The following is a 27,282-nucleotide window of genomic DNA, read 5'->3' as shown; positions in this document are numbered from 1 at the left end:
TCTCGTTTGTCACATCAAACAAAAGTTAACATCGTTCAATTTTAAGGACTAATTGTAATAGTTTCAAAACTAAGAGGACTAAAAGGAACAAAAGTTTCGAATAGGGACTAAACCCAAAATCGTGTGATACTTAAGGGACGAAAAACATATTTAACCCTAAATTTAATAATATCAAATTTTTGTCTCATCTTTATTTTTATTGAATCTTTATATTCATTGAATAAAGGATATACATTTCTATATATAATCAAATATATTGTTTTATTTTTTTAATAGTAATTAATTAACTTTAATAAAAAAAATGGGTTAAATATGTTTTTAGTCCCTAAACTATTGGCCGTTTCTGGTTTTCGTCCTTCTTCCAAAGTAAGGTACAATTTGGTCCTCATTCTTTAGAAAAACGTTCGTTTTAGTCCTCAAAATTTTGTTTTTAGTCCTCGTTTTAGTCCTCAAAACGTTCGTTTTTTCGACTAAAACGAACGTTTTTTAAAGATTGAGGACTAAATTGTACCTTACTTTGGAAGAGGGACGAAAACCAGAAACGGTCAATAGTTTAGGGACTAAAAACATATTTAACCTTAAAAAAATTTATAAAAAACATAATATTATTAAATATTTAATATTAAAAAAATATATTTTTTTATTTTTAATATTAAATATTTGTAAAAAAATTACATATATATAAGTATCAAATAAAATTTCATAAGAATCAAAACATTTATTAAATTTATAATGATAATGAAATAAATTGATAAAGTTTAAAAATATCTTTAAAAAATTACAAAAATAAAACTCTTGAAATTTAAAAATATTTTAAACATCTTTATGTATCCATTCTATAAATGCTAATGAAATTTATTTTTTATACATTAATAAAAAATGTAATACATGAATAAAGAATAAAAATTTAATTAATAATAATTAAAATTTAACAGATTTTTCATCTTTTCAACTTTAATATATGATGACAAAAAAATATTTATGACATTAAATTAGAAATATTATTGTAAATGAAATTTTTTTATACAATTGTAGGAATAGAAACGATTATGATAATGAGTTATAAAATAAAAATAATTATATGAAAAATATCAAAACAATATTCTACGTCATAAAAATAGATAACAAATAAAAATACTAAAAAGAAGTAAAAAGTAATCAAATGTGTCTTAAAAACAATTTGATATATGAAATGATTCAAAGAAAAAAAAATGTATAATTAAAAGTACAAAAGATAAAAAATACATTAGAGATTTAAGAAATTTGTTCGAATATCAAGCTATTCGAATGGTTGAGAAACAATCAAAATTATTTTAGCAAAACAAAAATTAAGAGTAAGAGAATAAAGAAGAGAATTGTTGTATATTATCTAGTAAACGAGAGTTTATGCTATTAAACTCTTAAATTAAGAGTTAAACATTTTCATTTTCATGTGAAAAAATGAAAAATAAAAATATTGTTAAGGAGTAGAAATATTCAAGAAACATAAAAAAAATATTAACTTTACATATATCATTTAAACATCATTAATTAAAAGAGTAATTATTTTGGATATGTAAATTGATTTGATTGTAAGCTTAAAAAAAGAAAAGGAGACAAAAATATGTAGCTAAAAGGAAAAAAATGTTATAAAATTATATATATATATATATATATATATATATATATATATATATATATATATATATATATATATATATATATATATATATATATATTTCTGACTTATGCAACCTCTTAAAATGTATTAAATTTTAGTTGAAAAAAATATCTCTATTCACAAAAAAGTCATACTTTAAACATAGGAGTATTTTAATAATTTTTAGTTTTAATTAAATTAAAAAAATCAAATATCCTTAACCTTAAAACTTATAATCCATAATATATGAAGGTATTTTTGTCAACTAAAATTTAGTAAACTTTAAGAGGTTATATAAGTTAGCCACCCATATATGTATATTCGATGTTCCACTTCTTGGTTGCTTATTAATTCTTCAATTCCAAATTCTCATCAAGTTTGAATGATTGTTGCTTGTGAAATTTGAAAGCATTAAATTCACATTTTGTTTTTGATTACTTGTATGTTCTTATACATCATCTTAATTTGATAAAATCTTGTATGTTCATGTTTGTCCTATTTATTTATGGGTTAAATATGTTTTTAGTCCCTAAACTATTGGCCGTTTCTGGTTTTCGTCCCTCTTTCAAAGTAAGGTACAATTTGATCCTCATTCTTTTCGAAACGTTCGTTTTAGTCCTCGGAATTTTGGTTTTAGTCCTCATTTGTTGCTAAATGAGGACCAAATTTTTAAACAGTGTTTAGTTTTCGAGGACTAAAACGAACGTTTCGAAAAGAATGAGGACCAAATTGTACCTTACTTTGAAAGACGGACGAAAACCAGAAACGGTCAATAGTTTAGGGACTAAAAACATATTTAACCCTTTATTTATTTAAAGTTTTCATTAATGTATTAGTCTAATAGCTTAATATCAACAAGCATAGACCATATGCCAATTAAAGTCTCATTTCTTAAATCAAAATAACACTTTTATCTTTGTTCACTCGGTTTAATTGCTTTGAAAGTTTGACATAAGAACATTTTATTAAAATAAAAAGAGCAAATAGTGATGCTCAACAAGTTTTGTTACACAAAAAATATTATTTGTTAGTAATAAAAAATGAGAGATGGTTAGATCGAAAATATCTAATTAATTTAATCTCAAAAGTTTGATTAATTATTATATAATCTTCATTGATCAAAATAGTCAAGACAGCTCTTACGTTTGATCTTTAAAAAAATCATATTTTTTAACTAATATTTTTACATTAAGAGTTTTTTTTCATTAGAGAAAACTATAAAGCATGAATATAAAGCAAGCTTAATCTTATGAAACCATCAAATCAACATCAAACTTATAAGTATAACTAACAAAAGATTAATATTGTGTTCACTTGAAAGGAAAATATTATAAAAGTACATTTGTGTAGACGGATTGAACCTTGAAATTGTGTTCGCTTGAGTGAATTTGAAAGGAAAGAAAAAGGATGATTTGTGAAATTAAATAAATTTTCATTCCTCACGTATATGCTTGGATTTAAGGGTATCGAAGTACAAAATCTAATTTTAACCTTCAATAAAAGCAAAAGAACATGAAAACATATACATATATGGACATGTAATGGATAATGTTTGTAAGTGTAACCGGTTTCCACTGTTTGAAATGAAATACATGGTCTTGTAACTAATTCCATGATTTTTGGAATTGAATACATGGTCTCTTTAACTGATTCCACGTTTTTGGAATCGAATACGTTGTCTCCTTGATATTTGATATAAGCATATTATATCCCTATTTATTAGTGTGCCTTGCCTTATATATTGTAATGCTTCCTACTGAAATATTTTACGCGGTTGGACAAAATAACTAGCTAAAACTTCACATATTTACACTAAGTACCATGAACTGACATGCAATATCAATTGGATAAAAATAAACAAACTACCACCTACCCTTTATTTGCACGTTTCAACATATAATATGATATGTGCACTAAATTACACTAAATGGCTTTCACCAATAAATTTCATCACTATTAGTCTCACTAAAACATACCACTTTTTATATTAAAAAAATATTATATTTAAAAAAAGATTATTTTAATTTACTAAATTACACTTTTTTTCACATTTTTAAAATTAATTTTAATTTTTTTTCTCTTTATAAACATTTTTACAATTAAATATAACATTAACAATTATCATTTTATATTAATTTAATAACTTGGGGCATTTTCGTAATCTTTAATTTCTACCAATTAAACAAATCTTTTTATTTGTCACATCAATCAAATCCTACACTAATTCTTACAAATTTTACTTCTAAATCACTCTCACTTACCTCCAAATTCACTCAAATAAACAACAATTAATTCACAATCTTCTCAAATTCATCCACTCACTCTTCTCCAAATCCTTCCTCCAAAGTAAACACACCCTAAAGGTTCAAGGTGAAGCTTACTACAAGACAAAATTTTAGTTTGAATTTTTTGCATCATCTCAAGAATCCATTAACATGTTGACTCTTACATTCCAATAAAACAACTAACATAGCATACCAAGTTTCTTACACACGTGTTCTAAAATTGACACTAGAATGGAATGTAAAGCGATGTTTAACATGAAAGATACTTTGAAACAACAAGTTGAGTGTAATAGAGAATTATGTAAGCTAAAACACCATTAACCTTTGCTACTTCTCTTACACGTGAACAAAAGACTTGCATGCAAATCTAAATTATCTTATTGAAGATGTCAATAAATAAAGTTTTATCATGCAAAATATTGACATAATTTTCATGCATTATTTGCTTCAAGTGATTAAATGCTAGATCATAGACCATCTATTAACCATCATATTGTGAAAATACTTAAAAATGTTCTTAAGATCTATTCAACCCTTTCTAGAGCTAACTTATTTTTGGCTAAGGTTGTTCTTCTTTATATTTCATCAATGAAGACTTTTGTAATCTCAACTCATCGTTGAGACTCTTTCTCTTTAGTGTCAACCATTATGGGTTGTTTTGTTTGTTCCTCAATGTATTGTATAGTCGCCCGGTCAACCATGAACTGAGTGGTCAATACTGGACGATTGAACCACAAACAAGATTAATAACAAGAATAATCATGTTAATACTAATCCCAATTATTATTGTATTGGTCTTTAACTAGGACAGCACTAATTAGAAGTTCATCCTAAAATATATATAAATACAGGTTTGGTATCAAAGTAGTTAGTTACTTTTAATACGTAGCACCTAACCTGACCGAATGGTAAAAAGAGAATTGAAAACTAAATTTTCACTAAAGCTTGAAGTTTGGAGATTATCACCCAAAAAGGCCTAACATCAAAACCATTCATTATTTTTCTTAGTTCCTAATACCAAATCAATCCACACTCTTTAATAAAAAAATAAAAACAAATATATAAAAAAGAAATATTAGTAGTAAAATATACTTCCTTTTCTAAAAGATGTTTTTACATATATTTTATAGTCTCTATATAATAATGAATTTCAATAAACAGTAACAAAAATTAATTAAATTAATTTCCATAAACATATAATAAAGTAATGTTTGAATTGTTATTCTTTAAATAAGTATTAAAATAGCTTATTAAAATATTAACTAATTTATAAATATTTCCGGCGATTCCCAAATAAAGATAGCAACATTGCTACTCAATACTTGTTATCACTCACTACACACTACGGCAATATTTTTCAATTTTTGCATTTGTAATCTTGATGTAATAAAACAGAAATAACAAACACAAAATTATTTTCCGTGAATTAATGAATATAGAGCATACATAGAAAACATACATTGCTTACGTAGTTGAACAGCAGAACAGTTTTACCTTGTTATTCAAATGTAACATATAATATAATAATATCTATAGTAAATTTTACCACTTTAACTTACTCATATTTCTATAACATTAATTTAGAAAAAAAAAACTTACTAAAGTATTTTGTTGGAACAGAGAAACAAGACTCTTGGGAGCATGGGAGGGTTGCAACTTGCAACTTTTAAAAAGCATAAAGTCAATGAACAATTGAAAAGAAGAAAGAGAAATTTCTCACATGACTAAAGGTAAAGTCCAAAATTTTCATCCACTTGGAATGACAAACATTCATTCATTGAGTTGGGTAATTTACAGTTACACCCTTGTGAAAAAGAATCTAACTTTCATGTTCTAATCACATTGCTCTTCCCAACAACACAATATTATCTTACTACAATAACTATAACACTGAACCATTCTGTATTATTTCTGTATCAAGCATGCTCTATTTACCACAAACTTTTCCCCCTTCATCCATCAACTAAACATGCAAAAACAATGCACCAAAAAGAATAGTTTTGCCTTCTCTCAGAAATCATATTCTTCTGTCAATAATCTGTGTAAGATAAGAGCAAAAAACTATCAGAAAAATGAGCACAAAGTATGCATAACAATAAAAATAACAAAAGAGTGTATAACATATAATATAATTCATCATAAGATCATTTCTTATTGCCTCGTATAACTCATACCATCATGTTTCTTCTTCAAACTTCTAGCAAATAACAAACATATAACCACAAAAGCCACCGCAGCTACTCCTCCTACTATTATAGCAGCCGTTTTCCCTGGATTTTGCCCTGCATCACCAACAAAAAATATCACAATAGAAGATCCAAGTATGATCATACCAGCACCATATCAACCTCAGAACAACTAATTCAGTGTATGTTTAGATGAGTGTTTGCAAAATTGAACATAAATCAAACAGAAGTCATTCTGATTAGCATTGATTTTGAAGTGAAATAAATCCTTATTAAGTAATAAATAATGTTATGGTTTATGCAAACAAGTGAGTATCTATCTATAATATATTCAAATATTTCAACACGACTTTGACAGATAATTAAACTAAAACGGACACAGCATTACAAAGAGAAGTCAAGTTAATGAAACAAACACTGAAAATGACAGATTGTTCAAATTTTAGAATGGTGTTAAAACTTAAAACTTGAGGCTTCTCTTTTGCCTCCCAACTTTTGTTATATTGATATGTGTTTGGTCTGTGTAAGTAGGTAGGGTAGGGGTTAGCCATTAACAGTCACGTCATCTAGTACCTGAAGAAGATGAAGAGAACGAAGCGGATGATGAAGATGATCTAGAAGGAACCCCATTTGGGTAATAGCTATAACTGATGAAGCATTTGTGAAGAAAAACTTGTCCTGAAATAGAGCTTCCGCATTCAACCTGAGCTCTCTGCACAGCATTTTTCACACACTCCCCACAATCTGAATCACCAACATCTCCCTCACACTGCCCCATCACATACAAAGACTGGTAGCTGGTGGTGTAGAAGCCATGGCCACTGACAACCCCATTTTCCAGCACAGAGAATGCAGTGTCCCTTCTCTCCTCAAACCCTCTCCCAGCAGCATTTGTTGCCCCACAAGTCTTGTACAGCATCTGCATACCTGAGATTTGGGAGAACCCTGCAACCTCGTAAAGAACGTAGCAACCTAGTAGTTGAACCCTTGCAGCGGTGGTTTTGCCGCAGAGTTTGTCACACAAAACTGGGAGCCTGCTGACACAGTTGTAGCAGTCAGAGTTGGTGAGATCCCCTCTGCATTGGAAGAGACCAGTTATGGTGTTCTGGCCAGAGCCAGAAGTGGCCTTGTAGAACTTGGTTTTGGTGGATTGTGAAACCAATGAGCCAAAGAGTGCAGAGAGAGCCTGCGAGTACACCCCATTTGGATCTGTGAAAGAATCCTTGGAGCAGCCCTTGTAGACCAAAGTGGAGAAATCAGAAGCAGATTCTGCAACATGGGGTGCCTTAAAACATGTGAACAAAACCAACAAAAAAGGAAATAACATGAGTTTAGTAGAAAAATCCATTTCATAACTCTGGAGTCGAGGAATCAAAACATGGCAATTTGAGGAAAACCCTCTCCAATGCTCAAAGGGTACGCGAGAGATCAAGATTTGGTGTAGATTCTTTGGCCTTTTTCTTCTGCTTTTTGCCTCATCTAAAGCTCAAAAGATTTGGCCTTTTTTCTTTGTTGAGTGACTAAGAATTCTGGTTTTGTGGTTCTCGATGGAGTTGGGATTCACTTTCGCTTGGATATCCTAAAACCTCAGTAGATGTGGAGATGTGTGAGCTGCATCTACCATTTTTCTCTCTCTACAATGAGTACAGTGTAGAAAGTTAAAAGGAAAAATAAAGGGTGTATAGTATATAGTTTTCAAAACGAAAAAGAAAATGTTGTATAGTTTTGCAAATGGCTTGTTAGTTTTTTTTTTCTTTTGTCTTTTTTATTATTATTTAAAGAGCATGAAAATTGGAGTGTTTGAATGGTTTAATACTCGGCGGCTGCATAACGCGATTTTGTAAAGAGTGCTTCTTTCTCTACCTCACCACTTTCTTTCTTAACCTTTAAAAAGTTTGTTATGCCCTTCGAATTAAAAAAAAAAAAGAAAAAAGACCTAATTAAATGTTATGGTCATAAATTTTCACCCATTTTTACTAACTTAATTAAATAATGTTTCTATATTCTCATTAGACATTCACTTTTTGTTTTCATTCTTCATGCCTTCTTATTCTTTTTCGTATTCGTGGTTCCTTTCTTTGCATTAGTGGTTTCGTTCATTGATTTGATGGTGATCCCGCTCCTCCTTCTAGTGTGGTTATGATGGTGATCCTCGTTCGCAGTGTGGTACTCGTGGTGACTCTTGTTGTGGTGTTGTGTGTGTGAGGTAACACTTATGGTAAAACTCTTCAACAGCATTCAAAAATCGATTAAGACTTTCCTGGTTTTTGAAAACCAATTAAGAAATTAATGGATTTTAAAAATCGTAAATTTTTTTAACTAATTTTTGAAAGTCAACAATTTTAGAAAACTAGTTAAAAATTTAATGAATTTCGAAAGTCGACATAACTATTTTGAAAACGGTTATATTCTTAACTGGTTTTTGAAAAGAATATAACGGTTTTTTTCGAAAATCGATGCTCTTCAACGACTTTCGAAAGTCGATTAAGACCTCACCAATTTTCGAAAGGTAATTAAGGAATTAACGACTTTCGAACTTAAGTTAAAAATTTATTTTAATTCTTTTCTATTTGATTTAGTTTTATTTTTTTTGTTAATTAGTTTTTAATATTGTAGCATTTTATTATCATTATTGATATTATTATTAGTATTTGATGATTCATGGAGTAACCAACATGTTTATCATATGGGTCATTATTATTTTTAGGTGTAATATTTTAAGATAAACAATTATCTTTTTGAGTTGATGGATTCACAAATAAATTCGAGCTTTGTATCAGAATTTTCTTCTTTCATAAATGAAGTGGTGGAGTGTGATTATACAAATACTTTTACAATGGGTACAATATTTCCCTTAAGCGATGAGTTAATTGAATGGGTTCGAGGAATTGCATTCGATCTTGGATTTGTTATTGTTATTATAAAATATATACAACAATTGGTGAACCAAGAAGAAAAACACTCATGTTGTTTGATTGTGAAAGGAGTGAGAAGTATAGAAAGTACAAACCTGATGTTCAACCGACTGTATCCGACACAAGAAAATGTGAGTGTCCCATTAAGTTTAGGAGCAAACCCTATTCTAATGCAGAGGGTTAAGTGTTAAAAGTAATCTGCAACAAGTATGCTCGTTTCGTGCACTCCCAATAGACATTTCTCAACCAGCTCAACCTAACTTTGAGACCACATGCCTGTAAAATATCAACTTCAGTCTTAATGTGGTCCACGTTAAAAGATCGACAATAACAAACCAAGCTTTTTCAAATTTCAACGGCTCGATCTCACAAAATTGTCCTATAATAGGTAGGTGAAGTAGCGACGACACGTCATCTAGTGTGAAGGTCATCTCACCCACCGAAAGATGGAAACCATTGGTCTCAAAATGTCATCTCTCAACATATACAAATATCAATCTCTCAACATACACCAATATCAATCTCTTATCGGCGTAATCATACAATAAGTTAACCAAGGGCAATAAATCATAATTCATCGCAAAAGGCTTAATTGTCTCACGATATAGGCCAAATTTATAACTTTTTTTTCTATAGGAGATTAACTTGATCTCCCCTCCATCCTATACAATAACAAAATATATAAAAAATAATAATTCAAACTACTTATTACCAATTAAAATTTAAGTTGTGTACTAACACAACTTTGTCATAAGCCAAATGCAACATGTTGCGTATAATGAGTCAGCAACGATGTGTCTCGTCGACCTTCTCAGAATCCACCTACTTCCTCTTCTTGTTGAGCGACATCCTCCTGCTTAACAACATGCTTCTGTTGCTCTTTAGTAACATCATGTTCCTCAATGACATCAACATCAGCTTCTTTAGTTCGTCTTTTATGAGTTGATGTTGTGTGATGAACTCTCACCAGAATAGGTAGATGCACCTATTGTTCTAGCCATATCTATGACCACCAAAATATACAAAAACAAAATATATTAAATACTTAAATATCCAAACAACAAAAAATAATAAGCTATTTAAATATTTCAAAATAAAATAAAATACAAGATAAATATATTAATAAACTTAAAAACTCTCAACACATAAATTAACAAAACATAACAAACAAAATAAATTTTAAAAAAAAGTAAGAAAAAAATTACAAAATTTGAAGAAAAAACAAAAAAATATAACAAAACAACAAATACTAAATCCATAAAACATTTCTCAAGAAAGAAATTAACAAAACATAAAAAACAAAATAGATTTTTAAAAAAACAAAAAAAATTACATATGAAGAAAAAGCAACACAATATAACAAAACAATAAATAATAAATCTATAAAACATTTCCAGATAGAAATTAGCAAAACAAAAAAAATAAAATATATTTTTAAAAAGCAACAAAATTTAAAAAAAAAATACAAAGTATAAAAAAATAGAAAAACCTATTCGCAACAATATACAATAAACAAACAAAATAAATTTTTAAAAAATGACAAAACATATTAATCTAAAAACCTAAACAAAATATAACCAAAAAAACCACAAAACATATTCAAAATATAAGAAAAAAAGTAATAAACCTAAACAAATTTTCTAAATACATAAATTAAAAAAGAAAAAACAAATAAAATTTAAAATAACAATAATTCAAATCCGTCCACTCCTTAACCGGTTTTTGAAAATTGGAAAAGTCTAAATCATGTTTCAAAAGTTGGTTAACGACTCGACAAGTTTTGAAATTTGATGAGTCCTTAACCGACTTTTGGAAATTGGCTAAGGTTTCATCGATTTTGAAAATATGATTAAGGTTTTGCTAGTTTTTGAAAATCAATTAAGACTTCGTTGATTTTCGAAAACCGACGAGTCCTTAACCAATTTCTGAAAACCAACAAAACCTTAATCGATTTTCGAATACCAATTAAGTCTTGAATGTATTTAATTCACGTTCTTTTTCCATAACAACAACATCCAATGCAGATAAACCATAAACAATGTTTTATTCTAATCATTCTCTATTATTTATAAATCATAATCCCAAACAATGAACCAAATCCACTTACTTGGGATGAAAAGAACGACATGCAAAGGAGGAATAAGAGGGATGGAGAGCCAGGAACAAAGGAGAGAAGGAAAGTAGTAAACGAAGTAAACAAATGGGAGGAGAGCCAGGAACAACATCACAATGGATGAGAGGTAGGAAGAGCGCAACGGTAGTGGAGAAGAGAGCAAACAGAACGCACAAGCAAAGGGAAAGGTGAAAAGTAAAATTTTTTTACTTTGTCAAATAACTTTTACCTTGGTCAAACTATCATAGGGATAATCTAGTAAATATTTAAAAAGTTGGAGATGTAGGGAGAAAGTGGTGAGGTGTAAGGAGAAACACTTTATTATAAATAATAGTCCACAATATTACTTTTAAATATAACCCATCAAATTAAAATGAATGATGTTGAGGAGTCCAATTAAATAATAATTTAGACTAAGATAGGATCATCTACTATGTAAAATCATTTAACAAAAATAAAAATATATAATTATGTACACATATGTTCCCTAATCTCAAAGAAAATAAAATATAATTTATATTACTTCTTTGAAACTTAAAAATCAGTGTTTTTTTAAAACTATATAAGTATTTATGTCAAAAAATACTTTTTATGTCGGTTAAAAAAACTTTTAATATCGATTTTTGAAACAATATAGAAAAAGGAGTATAGAAAATATTCGACTTTTTATATCGATTTTAAAACAAATATAAAAGTTTCAATTTTTATACTTGTTTTGAAACTGATATAAAAACTTCACTAAAGAGGGATAAAGTTGTGTATGAGGCATACTATTTATATCGGTTATTGCCAAAACAAGTATAAAAGTCTCACTTTTATATTGGTTATGGCTCTAACAAGTATAAAAAGTGTAACTTCTCTTACTAGATGAATAATCAAGTGCACCATAATATCAAAGAATGATGGAGGAAAGTACATATCCAACTGACATAATATGACTACAACCTCTTTTTCTAGGTGATCTAACTTGTCAATGTCGATAACTTTACTACATATTCCATTGAAAAAGAAGCACACCAGTTGACGTGTATCTAACATTCATAGGCAATATATCTCGAATAGCCACTAATAGAAGTTGTTGCATTAATACATGATAATCATGGAATTTTAACCAAGTAATTTATAATCTTTCATGGATACAACTCGTTTAAAATTAAAAGAATAACACAGTGGAAGTTTAACATCTTGTAAAAACTCAAAAACTTATCTTCTCTTGTTTACACAATGTGTGACATGTTGTAGGCAAGTATGTTCGCTTTCCATGTCATATTGGAGCTAATTGTTCTCTTATATCCATTTCAATCAGGTCCAAGCGAGCATTGAGTCCATCTTTCGCCTTCCCTTGAACATTGAGTAGTGTTTCGATAATATTGTCACATGTTAAGACAAGATCGTCTAAAAAAACGAGATCGTTTAGCATTTCCTGTTTTGAAGTTTAACAAACAATGTTGAAAGAAATAAGCGTTTATCAATATAAATCATTTATTAAATAACGTTTTGTGAAAACAACATTTTCTAGCATATATCATTTAATGGAAAATGTTCAACAAAAAACCTAAAAAAAGGAAACGTCTAAGTTTACACTTAATAAAACAGTGAAGCTTAAATTATGGCTTAATTGGTCATTTGGTACCCACTTTCAGGGCAGTGTGTGTACTTCATACCTGCTTTTAAAATAGTTTCAATCTTGTCCCCAAACGGTTTAATGTGCATCAATCAAGTCATTATCATTAGTTTTTCTTATATGGTGTTAACTGGTTGGTGAAGTGGCAAAGCAGAAGATCTATGTGTAACCATTTATAAATGCACAGTGCAAATTGAGTTGTTGAGGTGTGATTTTAAAGGTGAATTTTGAAGTTCGAGGTTTGCCCTAGTTCTTCTTTGTGCATTGTTCTTCTGTATCCATTGTCTTCTTCTATTTCTCGTCTGGTGTTCTATTTGTGCGAGCTTGTTGGTTAACTTTGGTTTTGAATAGTTAATGGTTCATGAAGGGTGCAATGTCTCGCAATCACGGTTGTTCGTCTTGCTCTTGGGGGTCATAAAACCACAACATGTCATCTTATGGTGGTTCATCTAGGGGATCTGGTGGACTACCATTTTTTCATTGTGGAGAGGTTGTAGTGTTGAGAGTGGCTAGAACTGTTAAGAATAGTAGGTGAAAATTTTGGGGTTACCCTAACTACAAGGTTTGATTTGGGGTATATTTTATTCATGTTAATAATTGTTTGATGTTAATTAAATGTTTGATTCTCATCGATTTTTTTGAACAACGAAGTGGAAATGAAGATTCTTAAGGGTGTTGTAGTTGGTGCATCTAATAAACATGTTATAAATTCCAAAAACATTGGAGTAAAAGGCATTCATCTTTAATACACATAACCTGCTAATAAAGATAAATTAGGCAGACCATAAATTGTACTGCAAATACAGTTCATATTAATTCAAAATACATTTGAATACATAACATTGTTCTTAAAAAAACGTAACGTGCTAAGATATATAGGTATGTTTGGAAATGCAAATAAGCTGGCAATAAAAGTATATACATAAATAATGTTTCATCATTTTGGAATTGGACCCCTCCTACATGGCAATTTATATGTAATTATGAGTGTTGTAGTTGGTGTAGGAGTTAGTGTGGTTGTTGGGTGTGTTGGTGGTCTTCAATGGTGTTGTGTTTGAGGAGCTTATGGTTAACTATTTTTTTGTGTCCAAGTTGTCTGCATATCTCATATCTTTTACGTGTAGCACCTTGTCTTAGTTGTGTATCATCTTTCTTCAGCTCCCAAAACTCTAGTCTTCTTTTCTTTTTTGGTCTTCCAGGCAACACTCTTTTAGGTGGAGGTAAAACATCATTGTTACAAGTTATTTCCCATATAGATGAGGACTGTTGACAAGGTATATCATTGAAAGGTATATTTCTTCATTGGTTGACCTAGTAAACCAGTGTATGATATAATATTCTCCATTGATGTTTAAGACTCTCATTGTAGTCAGTGCGTGACAATAAGACATTCCTGTTATAGTCCATTTCCTGTAACTACAATCGAGTTTATCTATGTTCATCACAAACTTCTCACCAATCATGGACGTGTGCCTAACCTCAATCAATTTTTGTCCTGCCCAACTATAAAATGAATTGAAATTATAATAGCGCAATGCATAACTAATCATGAATAAATATATCAAGCCACAATCATACCTAGGAATCTAATATTTAGTCTTCTGTAATTCCTTTTGTAGTATTTTTTTTTTAATTCTCGGGTAAAGGGAATCTTCACATGCATTTATCTTGTTTATATTTGTTGTCCATCTCTTCATGAGGTAAAGTCGAATGTCTTCAATCATTGTTATGATGGGCTTACTCCTTGTTGTCATGATTTCACTGTAAAATCCTCTGACATATTATTCACAAGTGTGTCACAAGTAGTTGTTGCTTTGAACCTTGACCTTGGCTTTAACCAAAATCTACTTCAGAAGAAATGAAACATTAAAAACAACAACAACAAAATTGAAATAATGAACATGTTTTTGTGTTTTGAATTCATACCTTGGGGAAATAGTTACCAAATGTTTAAAGGCATCTTCATTCAACTCTTTAATGTCTCTCATAACTGCCTCCCATGCTTAAGGGTGTGTGGATGATGTTGCCTCCCATAATAGACATTTCAATTTTTTTCTAGGGAATTTCTTCCTAAAAACTACATATATATGACAAACATAAAACCTTTGATCCACACCAAGTAAAAGTTGTTATAATGGTTGCAAAAGTCCCTATGGAAGTTGTTGACAATATAACGGTTCAGTTATGAAAGATTAAGAAAAGAAATGTATAATAAAACTAAAAACAAATATACAACTCACTTTCTGTTGTTCTGAAATAAATGTAAATTTTGAGCATAATTCAACCTCACTAAGATCGTCAATCAACCACTTTAAAAACCAAGTCCATGTTTCCTTATTCTCAACTTCAACAATAGTGTATGCCAAAGGAAGCATTTGGTCATTATCATCTCTTGCAACAGCTGATAACTGTTAACGGTTGAAAATACCGTTATCTGTGATGTAATTTTGGTACTAAATACACCCTTCTCTGCTTAGAAACTTGCTTGGAATCATGTTTTTCTGTTAAGTTGTGTGAATAAGAGAGTTGAGGTTGAATTTGATGATTTATTGACTAATTCCCTTTGTTTTGATAGAAAATGTGTTAATATGGAAAACAGGGATAAAGTGCTACGGAGATAGAACTCAGAAAGGTCTAGAAAAAGCACCAGAAGGAAGGAAGCTCGAGGCTTGGGCGTCCTTTTTGGAGGCTTGAGCATAGCAAACCACCGCTCACCGGCTGGGCGCCCCTTTTTAGGGTGCCTAAGCGTCAATAGCACGAAACTCGGGCGTCCTCTAGAAGGCTTAAGCGCAGGAAGTGCCGCTCATCGCCTGGGCGCCCTTTTTGGGGCACTTGAGCGTCGAACGTAGGAGGCTTGGGTGACCTCTATAAGGCTTAAGCGTAGGAAGTGTCGCTCATCGCCCGAGCGCCCCTTTTGGGGCGCTTGAGCGCCAGACGTAGAAGGCTTGGGCGATCTCTGAGAGGCTTAAGCATGGAAGACCACCGCCTCGCCGCCCGAGCGCCCTAAGTGGGGCGCTTGAGCGTCATTCTCCCGGGCTTGGGCTTTGTTTCTGTTCTGCTTCCGTTCTATTTAAAGGACCCAAGCGTCTTAGGTTTGGTATCTATGGCTGGAGCAGCACAACAACACACTCTTTCACTCTCTGAAGGCGGATTTGGATGCGAAAGCATCCTTCCTCTACTTTTAGGGTTTTGCTATCTCATGTTTTTCCATTATTCATCTAGTTTCTCCATGTCTATGAGGAACTAAACTCTATTTGTTATTGGGGAATCATGTAACCTTGTGAACTCTCATGTATTTGAATTGATTCTTAATTCCATATGCTTTTTCATTAATTGTTAGAGTAATTCATCTGTGCTTATTACATGTTTTGTTTAACTAATTCATCACATGATTTATGAATTGCATGAGTTCTGAAAGGTTCCTTACAATTCAGGTTCTTGTTGAATTCTCCCAAGAGTAATATTTCTTAGGGATGAGGGTATGAATCTTGGTCGTCTTAAGCTCTTGATCTTCACATTTAATTGCTAGGAATGCCAGGAATTGCATGAACTGGTGGTTAAGGACTAACTTATTCGCCGAGGGATCGGGCTTAGGTGATTTAGTGAGTGACATTAACAATAATGCATAAAGAAGAATTCTTACGTACATGAGAGGGAACTTGGTGAAATCTAACCCCAACAACATACTCATCTCATTATAAACAACATTCATTCATCTTTATGTTACTCTACTAGTGATCAAACTGCATTCATATTTAATTTTTTGTTCTTGCATCTTAAACCAATGATTTCATTTTATTTGAGTCTTAATTAATCGAGTCATCACACAACTGTTTAGTGCCGAGAGTCTTCTGGGATACGATACTTGGTTTTACCATTTTATATTACTTGTGCGATTTGGTACACTTGTCAATCCATCAACAAGTTTTCGGTGCCGTTGCCGAGGATAAAAAATGTTGTTAACAATAACAACTCTCCACCATATTTTCCTTTCAAAAAACAACCATTTAAACCAATAAAAGGCCTACAACATATAAAGTTATCCTTGCATACCTTCAAACACACATACAATCTCTTGAAAATTGGGTCGTTCTCATTGCTTTCCACATTTACTTTCACTGTAGATTCAAGATTTGACCTCAGAAGCGCATTTTCATAGTCATATACTCTTTTAAATTGTTCTTAGAAACAACCATCAATGTTGTGTAAGTCATTTTGTTGCCCTAAAGGCCATAGACCTAGATATATTAGTGTTCCATTTCCTACAAAAAAAATTCGAAGGTTAGTGAGATTAATATTTGGATTTTTCTCTTATTATCTTCTCTAACCTGTCACTTAATCACTTTGAAGTGATTAAATGGACATTAAATTCTCTACCACAACTATGGTTGTTGATAATTTTCCTTAACTGCCATGTACTATGTGAAGCCCTATAAAAACAATAAGCATACCCTTGACATTTTTCTTTTGCACCACAACATTTAACAGATACTCATGTTTATCATTTCTAAAAATCTTCAATTTTTACCATTGTGAACACCATAGGTTCTAAAGGCTTCAGTGAACTCTTCATTTTCAGTGTAGTATGTGCCAACCTCTCATTTATAGTCTTCCATAGTTTTGGGCATTGAGAATATCCCAGTTTCCATATCAGTATCTATCTTCATCTGATGACTCACAAAATTCAACACTGTCTAAACTTTCATATTCCCATTCAATGTCTAACAAACCTCTATCATGTAAAGATGACATTCCAATGGATGACCCAGTTCTCATTTCAACTTTGATACTCCTTTTCATAATTCATCTTCAACTTCATCTCCATTAATGCTAACATCCACTAAATCATCTTCACTTAAAATGTCATGTTCGGACTCATTACAACTACTAAGATAAAAGTCATCCTAATTGTGACCCTCTTCACACTGCCCATCTCCTTCCACATTAACTTGTTCTTGACAATAATCGTATCCCTCTCCATTAAGTTCTTCTTGACAATCACTCTCTCCCTCCACATCAACCTCATGCAGACCCTCTTCCTCCAAACCAACCTCAAGTACACCTTCTCCTCCAAACCAACTTCAGGTGCACCTTGTCCCTCCTAACCAACCTCGAGTACACTCTCACCCTCTAAATGAACTTCAGATACATCCTCTCCCTCTAAACCAACATCAGGAAAACCCTCTTCCTCCAAACCAACATCAAGTAGACCTTCTCCCTCCAAACCAACATTAAGCAAAACCTCTCCCTCCAAACCAACCTCAAATACACCCTCTCCCTCCAAACCAACATCAGGTACACCCTTTCCCTCCAAACCAACTTCAGGTACACCTTCTCCCTCTAAACCAACATCAAGTACACCCTCTCTCTCTAAACCACTCTCGTTACAATCACCCTCAACAATAAAATATTCCAACATATTTATTATGCGAGGTTGGAACACCATGTGTACAACATACAGGTGAACTTGACCATTAAGTGTGACAATGTTCATCATATGACATGCACCTTTGTCATTGGACAACATGTTCCAACCTTCCTTCCAACACAGAACCTCCACCTATTGAATACCATAATTCTTGAACATTCTCATTACCCATCTCTATCATAATGGAAAATATCTCAAAATAGCTCCATTTGTCTGGGTCACAGGATAATGTACTGCTTTCTACGTCGTATTTTAATAACCCATTATTAACAAATTTTCCACCATGGTGAAACACTACTTTATACGTGTTTTGTACATCTCAACTCATATGTGTCTATATAACTATATATATATATATATATATAACTATATATATATATATAACTATATATATATATATAACTATATATATATATATATATAACTATATATATATATATATAACTATATATATATATATATATAACCTTATCAAACGCAAAAATTACCAAACAATATGAAAGATATTACATTTCATACCACAAATAGACCCATACACCAATTTCAAATGAGAGACCACAGTGAAAACAACATCAGACATAATGGGGGATAACAATTGTCAACTTGTTCGATAAAAAAATATGCATTCAACCACATTACACGCAAAATTACAAAGATAGACAACATAGAAACACAAAAAACATATAAAATACTAACCCTAAAATGACACGCACAATCACACTACAAAGACGCACAACTTAGAAACACCACACCAATGTCAAAAACACTAAAACGACACACACAATCGCATATGTTGAGATTGTTGATAGGGGGAGCACTAGTTTAGCTGAACCCAAAATCTTAGTAATATTTAAGTTTTTGATGATGACAACGCATAATTAATAACACATGTGTATTGTGTTTTACATGTTCTATGCTTATATGTTATATGCGTATATGAGAACATGATTGTGTTATATATGTGTTGTTCATTGCATTTCATTGTGTTATATATGTGATTTTATACATGAATGCATGACACATGTTTTTAGATGAGAAAAACCACAAACACTAATGTTGAATTTTAATTGTGTAGCAAAACAACAATTTTAAGTCGATTACATTATGGGATGAATCGATTAAAACTCGTGTCTTTGCACAAACTATTTTCAAGAGTGTTGTGAGAGTTTTTCAAAGAGAAAAATTTTCAAAACTTGGCTTAACATTGTTGCATAATCGATTGCATGCGATATGTATTTACAACGGCTATAATTTTTAAATGTGTTGACCAAGCATTAAATGCTATTCGACTGCATTAATTGTGAATTCAATTAATTGCTTTGACTGAATTGGTGTGTTCGACTGCATTAGTAGCAAAGTCGATTATGTTGCGTCTGATACAAGTTTATCTATATATTGACACGAATTTGATTTATGTATATACTTTTTTTATTCTAACATTTTCATATTCTTTTGTAGAAAAGTGTAAAGTTTACAGAAACAGAAAAAGCTCCAAGAAACTAGTTTGATTGTGGTGATAAACTAATTGTGATTTCTTAAAGAGCAAGATTGCTGAGTTTTCAAAGTCTGATCTATCTGCACATTTGGGTGTCTACTGCAAGATCAGGTTCTACAATCTGTTGAAGATTGGGTTGAGTTCCCTGTTGTGATTACAAGAAGAAGGACGTGTTGCGTTCTTAACATTGAGGGTGCCTCAAAGAGGTTGGACTGCAGGAGAGGCGATTCTTGCTGCTAGTCTGTTTATGTACTGCCTATATTTTGATTAGAGGGTTAGAGAGGTGTTTTATATTTTTGACGTGAGGTCTATATAAAATCTTGTTGTAAAAACCTATCATTATAGTGCATTGCTTCTTGTGGTTGGAAGGACACTGGATGTAGGCTTGGCCGAACTAGTATAAAAACTCGGTGTTTGATCTTTCTTATCCCTACTCTTTTACATTCAATCAATTATACTTTATACGCATTCGATTAAATTTCCACTGCATTGAAAATCTTTTAACTTGCGTTTCAAGAAAAGTATAAAGGCATCTCTTTTGGTGAAAAAAGATTTTGAAAGTTTTAAATTTTATACTTCACCAATTCACCCCCACTACAAGAAAATTGCATTTTATATACTGATTATTATATACGGATTTGAATCCGTATATAATAAAAATGTTACATACGGATATTATATACGGATTCGTTATATACAGATATTATATACGGATTTATTATATACGGATTTTATATACGGATTTATAATTAATTAATAAATAAATAAAATTAAGTTATTTTAAGTCGTCAACCCTTTCTTTTTTTCTCACTCGCGCTACAACCATTTCTTGTTTGGAAAAAGGGTCGAGGCACTCCCACCACCAAACCTATTCTTCTTTCTCTTTCACTTCAACCCTTCCTAAATCAGTGTTCTGGTCGTGGTTCTCTCTCGTCGAGCCCTCCTTCCCCTTCTGTGGAGCCTCGGTTCTCTTTCGTTGAGCTTTCGTAGGTCGCGCATTGAAACCCTAATTTTCCCTCATTCGAACCATGATTGTGCGGCCTTGGTACCATGGTTAATTGGTAAGTAATGTTTAATTCTCATTGAGCTAAATTTTTGAATTGCAAAAACCCTAATCCTCTTTTTCTCTCATCCATTTTCGATTTATGCAATTCCTCGCGTGATAAGGTTCTATTTCTTCCCCGCAAAGCTATTTTGCACGAATTTCTTTTTTCTACATTTATTTCCTCTTGTTAATCACCCAAGATTTAAAGCTTTTGTTGCACTAAAAAACAGATACTTTTCGTGCTTGCGTTTTGATTTTCGCAATGGCCTCCAAAGCTCCTAGATCGAGGATTGGTCACGAGAGTAGAGCCAAACTGCAAAAGGTTAGTTTGCGTGTTCATCTTCTTCATAGTCGTCTCTCAGCTTTTTAATTTGTTTTTGTTTTTTGTTTGGATAATTCCGGCTTTGAATGATACTGCTGTTACTGGTTGAGAAATTAAAAAGAAACTTATTAATAATTATTTAAATAACACTTGTGGTGATTGAAATTGACTAATAAGAAAAAGAACGGTAACAGAAAGAATAGTAAATATTTTATTCTTTTTCTATGAAATCTATTTTCAAGTTTTTTGTCCTTTTCATTTGGCACAGAAAGAAGCAAGACATAATCGACAGGCACTGTAGAAGATTGTAGTTACAGACATGCCGGCTTGAGCATTGGTATTCTTAGTAATGAATAGGAAACCATAATTTGTGGAATTCATATTCAGAGCTCAAAGATATGCATAAATAACAACTTGGTAACCATAATAGGTTTGTAATAAGCTGCATATCAGTTCATAGTTGAAACTGAAGATGGGGGAAGCTACAGAGAGGTATTCTTGCTTTTTCTCTCACAAGTTTGAGATACCAATTATATTGCTGTATTCAAAATATACATTTTCTGAGTCCCTTTGACCTTTGGGATGTGGTTGAGTTGATCAGGTATGCAGTGGTGACAGGAGCAAATAAAGGGATTGGATTAGAGATAGTAAGGCAGTTAGCTTCAGAAGGAATAAAGGTGGTACTCACTGCAACGAATGAAGAGAGGGGTCTTCAAGCATTGGAGACACTCAAAGCCTCTGGTCTTTCTCATCTACTGTTGTTTCATCAGCTAGATGTGGCTCATGATGCAAGTGTAGCTGCTTTTGCAGCTTTTATCAAATCCAAATTTGGTAAACTTGATATTCTGGTAAAATCAGACTTTCATGCTTCTCTCTTTTGTTTGTTCTAAGTTCAAGTTTGTCTCATAAATCTTCCGTGCTTAAGCTTCACTGAATGAAAACTTTAAAGACAAAATTATTTTATTATAGTTTTTAAGATGGTATCAGTATAATCTAAAACTTGTTTTGTCGTGCCTCTCTTATCTTCTGCTATCATATTACTCACTAATATCAAGAAGTATGCTTGAGATCTTATATTTATTAGAGATAAAATAAATTTATTATATATAAATGGAAACAAATCAAATTTTTCCAAGTTTGTTTCATTAAGACGTTTGAATATTTCTTATTATTTCTCTTTCTAACTTTTCATGAAAATCTCATCTCCAACCAAAGTCTTCTGTTTTTTGCTCATTTGTTAAACGAATTCATTGGGTTTGTATAAAAATTGTTCAAACCTGTTGGTGTGTGCATTAACCATTACTTTTAATGATACTTTTAAGACAGTAGAGGCACTAGAGGTTAAAAAGAGATTTCATTGAATCAATTTGACAGATTCCTTTTACATCTAGTCATCATTTGATTAAGATAAATTTTTGTAATGGCTTGAAGGGAATCAATTCTTTACAAATGGTAACCTTTTGTTTTAGCATGTTTCAATATGAAATGTTGTTCTATGCAGGTTAACAACATTTACAAATGGTATATATTTTGTTTCCCAGATATATTTATCTATGGTTTGGTTAATATCTTAAAAGGAGTTATATAATTTACAATGTGTGAATTGACTTGCAGATAAGATACTGGACAAAAGCAATGGAGATGTGGCTATAGATACATATCACCGTTATAAGGTATATGATTTCTTCAAAGTAGTATTTTATTAAGTCATTCTTAAGATATGATAAATTAATTCTTACTATATCTTGAGTATTGTGTTTGTTTTTAGTTTATTCTATTTTAATCGTTGATGCAATATAATAACATTTACATTATACATAAATTTACAGGAAGATGCTAAATTTATGAAGAATATGAACTTGGATTCATACAGATTCTCGATTTCTTGGTCCAGGATTCTACCAAGTAAGTCAAATGCTGAACAATGTCATCAACGAACTATTGGCTAATGGTAAGGTTCAAACTCAGATTTCTTTTATCTCATCACATTCTTCTGTTATCAATGGTGGTATATGACAATTAAATATGAACATTTGTAGGTATAAAACCACTGGTAACTCTTTTCCATTGGGATCTTCCCCAAACTTTAGAAGATGAATACGGTGGCTTCCTAAGTCCTCTCATAATGTGAGTTTTGATTCCAAAGTATTAATTACTTTACTCTTGGAAAATTCAATAGCTAGTTTTGTTGATCAAACACCTGTATCATACTGGATTGAACTTCATTAAACTTTTCTTTGTCATTGCAGGTTGGAAAAGCTATAACAAAAGATGATAAAGCTCAAACATAATTGTTCTGGTTGTGATTACAAGTTGCTAAATTAGTATTGAAGTCCAAAGTGTTATTACTACAGAGAGGTATATGATTCAAATGCTACATAAATATTTTATTGTATTAGTTGGTTAAAATCTTGTTTAATATATATTTGTATAGTGTGGATGCAGGGCATATATATTTATTGTATGGGATGTTAGTCATGATTGATATATTGTTATATATATTACATTTATTACACCTCTAACAGTAGAAGTACAACTAACAATGGAAATTCAAAATCAAATGCAGACAGTTTAGATGCATTGAGAAAGGATCCTGAAGCTGTCACCTCTAACAGTAGAAGTACACAATTCCTTTTTTTGATGTTTTGGTCACTCAATTGTATGGAACTAGTAATTAGAGGAAAAAAATTAATAAGAGTAAATGCATATTGTTGCAGTGACTGCAAAACTGTTTGTCCACTTGATTAGTATGCCAGAATCAATTGATGTCTGATTCACAAGAAATGAAAAACTTGTCAATTTCCAAATTCAAAACGATAGAATTTATAAACACACCCTAATGCCTATTATTTCGAAATTATAAAAAACTAATCAATCAATTTGTGGAAATTAGTTAATTCAGATTTTAAAACGTTTTTAACTTCTACATCTGACTTTTACTGCATGACATCACTAAAATGATAGCATTCTGTTTTTCAAGAGTTGAAATATTACTTGTACTTTTAATGTTTTTTCATTTCACAATTTAAGGGGGCTAAAATCCATTGGTTTGGAGAAGTTTGTTGCTTGTTAATATAATAAAAGAACTCCATCGGTACAGTTTTTGATTGGGTTATACCTTTTAGTACTAAATAAAAAAAATCAGGGTGGGTTATTACTTCTATAAGTTTTGCCACATGTACCTGTTTGTATGTTGAATTGGAGACTGATGCAAGCTGATTGAAATTGGAAGTAATTTAACATGTTGTTATTTATACTAATTGTTGTTTTGTTTTTCAAACAAGAGTACATAATATCAACTACAAAACCTAGACCCTGCTGTTACACATTTTTACTATATTAAATGAAAGTGTTTCATTTACTCTTGGAAACTGTTGCCAAAACTTCCTTTTACTTCATACACAATATGACCTTATGAACTCGGGTAAATGCCTGTTGAAAGATGCCATGCCATTTACTTGCTGTAAGAAAAAGAAGTTTGTGCAATCCTAGATGCATTATTTTCTTAAATTTAATTTTGGTCAGTGCTCATCCTTTTTTTGGTTCTATGAATTTGTTTTATAAAATTATAAAACAATTTTTAATGTGTACATCTATGGGAAATAAGCATTTCATATTTCCCAACTTTAAAGCTTAGGCCCTTACAATATGGTTTCATAGGTGCTATAAACATCTATTACTGGAAAGATGATGAGTGTTAATCTATCTTTCATGAGCGTCTTGCAAATTATTGACTGATTCTTGCTACAGAAATGCTTGAGAGGGAGAAAAGTTGTCAGAACAGAACAGTCTAAACTACGAGAGAAATTTCTTAGCATCTATGGGGAGAACTGTCAGAATTTACACAGGTGAAATTGGATTGTTTACTCTGAATTGTTGCATGACATCTATTTGCTTCCTTTCACTCGGTTTCTCTAAAAATTATTTATTTATTTAGTGTAGTCTGACCCAAACTCTGCACTATTATAACTGAAGTTAATGCCACTTTATTTGCATTCAGGAATGCTTTTGGTCCAGATTCAGATTTCGTCCGTCAGTTCCTCTATTTCTTTAATGCAGTGGCAAAAATAGCAGTGGTGCTGCTATCCAGGAGCTGGATTTGTCCAGCAACTTTTTCAACGGGACACTTCCAAATTCTTTGCTCGAGAACTTGGCAGCAGCTGCTGCAGTTGGAGGAAGTTTGGTGTCTTTGAATGTTAGTAATAACAGCTTCATAGGTCATATTCATACTAAATTTGATAGGAAGTGTTTTATGATCTATTTAATTTATCCTTCACTAATAATTTATTTCAAAAGTCATATATATGTTGATTAATAGTGTTGGTGAATATGCATTAGGGATAAGTTGTATTATAGTGTATATACTGTAAGGTCTGCTTGTATATTGTGCATGGGAAACTGCTATAAACAGAGTATTTATTTAGCTCTTCTGAAACCATTATATACGGATTTATCCGTATATAAGTTATATACGGATAAATCCGTATATAATTTCCGTATATAAATTATATACGGATTTATCCGTATATAACTTATATACGGATAAATCCGTATATAATTTCCGTATATAAGTTATATACGGATAAATCCGTATATAACTTATATACGGATAAATCCGTATATAATTTCCGTATATAAGTTATATACGGATTTATCCGTATATAAATCTAGCTACGACAGTATTATATACGGATTTTTGTCCGTATATAATCCGTATATAAACACGTATTATATACGGATTTCGGGTCTTATATACGGATTTTTGCTGTATGTAATACGATTTTTTCTTGTAGTGCCCCCTCTTGGTGTGAGAAATTGAGTCATTCTATTTTAACAGCATATATTCAACACCAACGTACTTTCAATCCAACTCACTTTGTTGCCAATGAAACTTTGATTCTTCACTTTCACTTATGTACGAACCGAATCCCAATTTATCTTGTCCCCTTTAATGTTGAATCCGTAATTTCCTTTCTAGTCAAAGCTTTGTCAATCCCTAATTTACCACGACATCAATTTCGTTTTTTATTTTTCTAAGCACTCCTAATTTCCACATCGTAGTGCCCTACATATTACATGTCAGAAAAAAAATGTCACTACATCACAAAATTTTCAAGTCAACATACACAATAAGTCAATGTTATTGATTTCAACAGCGTGAATAAAAAATAACTTAATTTATGAACATTAAACGGTTTGGGGACGAAATTGAATTTTTTTTTAAAGTGGATATCAAGCAAACACATTGTCCGAAAGTGGGTACCAAACGACCAACTAAGCCTAAAATTTTGTATATAAATAGTGTTGAACATATAAGCGTTTAAAGAAAAGAATCGTCTAGGAAAAGCACGTTAAACGATGTAATAAGACTTACAAACAGTTTTGTAAAATTAGAATTAACATGTTTTATCATCTAAAGATCATATATGAAATGCTATGCTTCCTAAATGATGTTTCTATCAAATGAGCTTACATGTGCCAAAATGTTTTGAAACGCAATATGCCTAAACGATTAGCAATGCTTAGAACATTTATTGCATGTACGAATAGTACATATTTGCTTGTATGTTTTGTTTTCTTTATCTGTGCATATCATGAAAATACAAGACTTTACTCAAATTCCTACACAAGATCAATACAAACATTAAGAGATAGGAAGACATTCCAAGAAAGTTTCCTTAGAGCTTCAAGCTCTGCAGAATCGTATAAGCTATTTTTGTCAAATTCAAGCAAAAGATTTATTGTTTAATTTTTATGATTTACTTAATTATGCACTTGAATTTTAAGCTCCAGCATAAGAACTATATACTTCTAAAGTGTATGTATATATATATATATAACTAGAGTTATCATTTGAATCTCTGGCCCATAGGTTGGTCTTGACCTTTTCTAAAATCAAGTCATATTTTTTTGGCCCACTTAATATGAGAATTTTTAAAAGCCACAACCCTCAAAACCCCATGTAAAGTGGGTTGGGACACGGTTAGGGTGGGGCTAGCTCCCAAAACTAAATTAGTTCCTTTTTAATGTATTTTTAGTTATTTCTTTCATTTGCTTTATAATTCCTCTCCAACACTTTTCAAGTTTCGCATGATGTTTTATTAATATCTTTTTTTCTTGTTCACTCCAAACATCTTTCTGCAATGTTGAATACCTAAGAAAAATTATAGTTTAAGAATTTTATTGCACAAGAGTAATTCTTTATTATCTAACAAAGTAGAGGTAGTTTT

At 31.3% G+C, this 27,282-nt stretch overlaps 2 protein-coding genes across 5 annotated transcripts; one reads left to right on the top strand and one right to left on the bottom strand.

Annotated features, from left to right (window-relative positions):
- Positions 1–5,649: 5,649 nt before the first annotated feature.
- On the bottom strand, positions 5,650–7,795 carry LOC124826194 (plasmodesmata-located protein 2-like). Of its 2 annotated transcripts, XM_088092518.1 has the most exons (3): positions 6,684–7,789; positions 6,099–6,206; positions 5,650–5,962 (listed from the first exon to the last, which is right to left on the bottom strand). In XM_088092518.1, the coding sequence occupies exons 1-3, from the start codon at positions 7,456–7,458 to the stop codon at positions 5,955–5,957; spliced, it is 891 nt and encodes a 296-aa protein (XP_087948644.1). In that variant the 5' UTR covers positions 7,459–7,789; the 3' UTR covers positions 5,650–5,954. The 2 variants fall into 2 exon arrangements, with proteins under 2 accessions (XP_087948644.1, XP_087948643.1); XM_088092517.1 differs by lacking the exon at positions 5,650–5,962 and having other exon boundaries at positions 6,076–6,206; positions 6,684–7,795.
- Positions 7,796–20,506: 12,711 nt separating this feature from the next.
- On the top strand, positions 20,507–25,475 carry LOC148197242 ((+)-neomenthol dehydrogenase-like). Of its 3 annotated transcripts, none has more exons than XM_088092491.1 (11): positions 20,507–20,746; positions 20,961–21,052; positions 21,321–21,389; positions 21,483–21,544; positions 21,654–21,900; positions 22,667–22,725; positions 22,947–23,003; positions 23,092–23,179; positions 23,302–23,410; positions 24,803–24,900; positions 25,053–25,475. In XM_088092491.1, the coding sequence occupies exons 4-6, from the start codon at positions 21,525–21,527 to the stop codon at positions 22,703–22,705; spliced, it is 306 nt and encodes a 101-aa protein (XP_087948617.1). In that variant the 5' UTR covers positions 20,507–20,746; positions 20,961–21,052; positions 21,321–21,389; positions 21,483–21,524; the 3' UTR covers positions 22,706–22,725; positions 22,947–23,003; positions 23,092–23,179; positions 23,302–23,410; positions 24,803–24,900; positions 25,053–25,475. The 3 variants fall into 3 exon arrangements, with proteins under 3 accessions (XP_087948617.1, XP_087948618.1, XP_087948616.1); XM_088092492.1 differs by having other exon boundaries at positions 22,926–23,003; XM_088092490.1 differs by having other exon boundaries at positions 22,882–23,003.
- Positions 25,476–27,282: the final 1,807 nt, after the last annotated feature.

This window comes from Vigna umbellata, chromosome 6, assembly GCF_029865625.1.
Source record: "Vigna umbellata cultivar VRB3 chromosome 6, Vumbellata_1.0, whole genome shotgun sequence".
In the NCBI taxonomy this organism is placed as follows: Eukaryota; Viridiplantae; Streptophyta; class Magnoliopsida; order Fabales; family Fabaceae; genus Vigna; species Vigna umbellata.
The sequence above is the reverse complement of the archived record's forward strand: the minus strand, read 5'-3'. Positions and strand labels throughout refer to the sequence as shown.

Bases quoted from the DNA above. Each gene is read 5' to 3' on its own strand.
- LOC124826194 (XM_088092517.1), bottom strand. From the start codon at position 7,458: ATGGATTTTTCTACTAAACTCATGTTATTTCCTTTTTTGTTGGTTTTG. The intron at 6,207-6,683 runs GTACTAGATGAC...TTGGTGATGCAG, and splicing joins GTTCTCTTCATCTTCTTCAG to GGCAAAATCCAGGGAAAACG.
- LOC148197242 (XM_088092491.1), top strand. From the start codon at position 21,525: ATGGGGGAAGCTACAGAGAG. The intron at 21,545-21,653 runs GTATTCTTGCTT...TGAGTTGATCAG, and splicing joins ATGGGGGAAGCTACAGAGAG to GTATGCAGTGGTGACAGGAG. The intron at 21,901-22,666 runs GTAAAATCAGAC...ATTGACTTGCAG, and splicing joins TTGGTAAACTTGATATTCTG to ATAAGATACTGGACAAAAGC.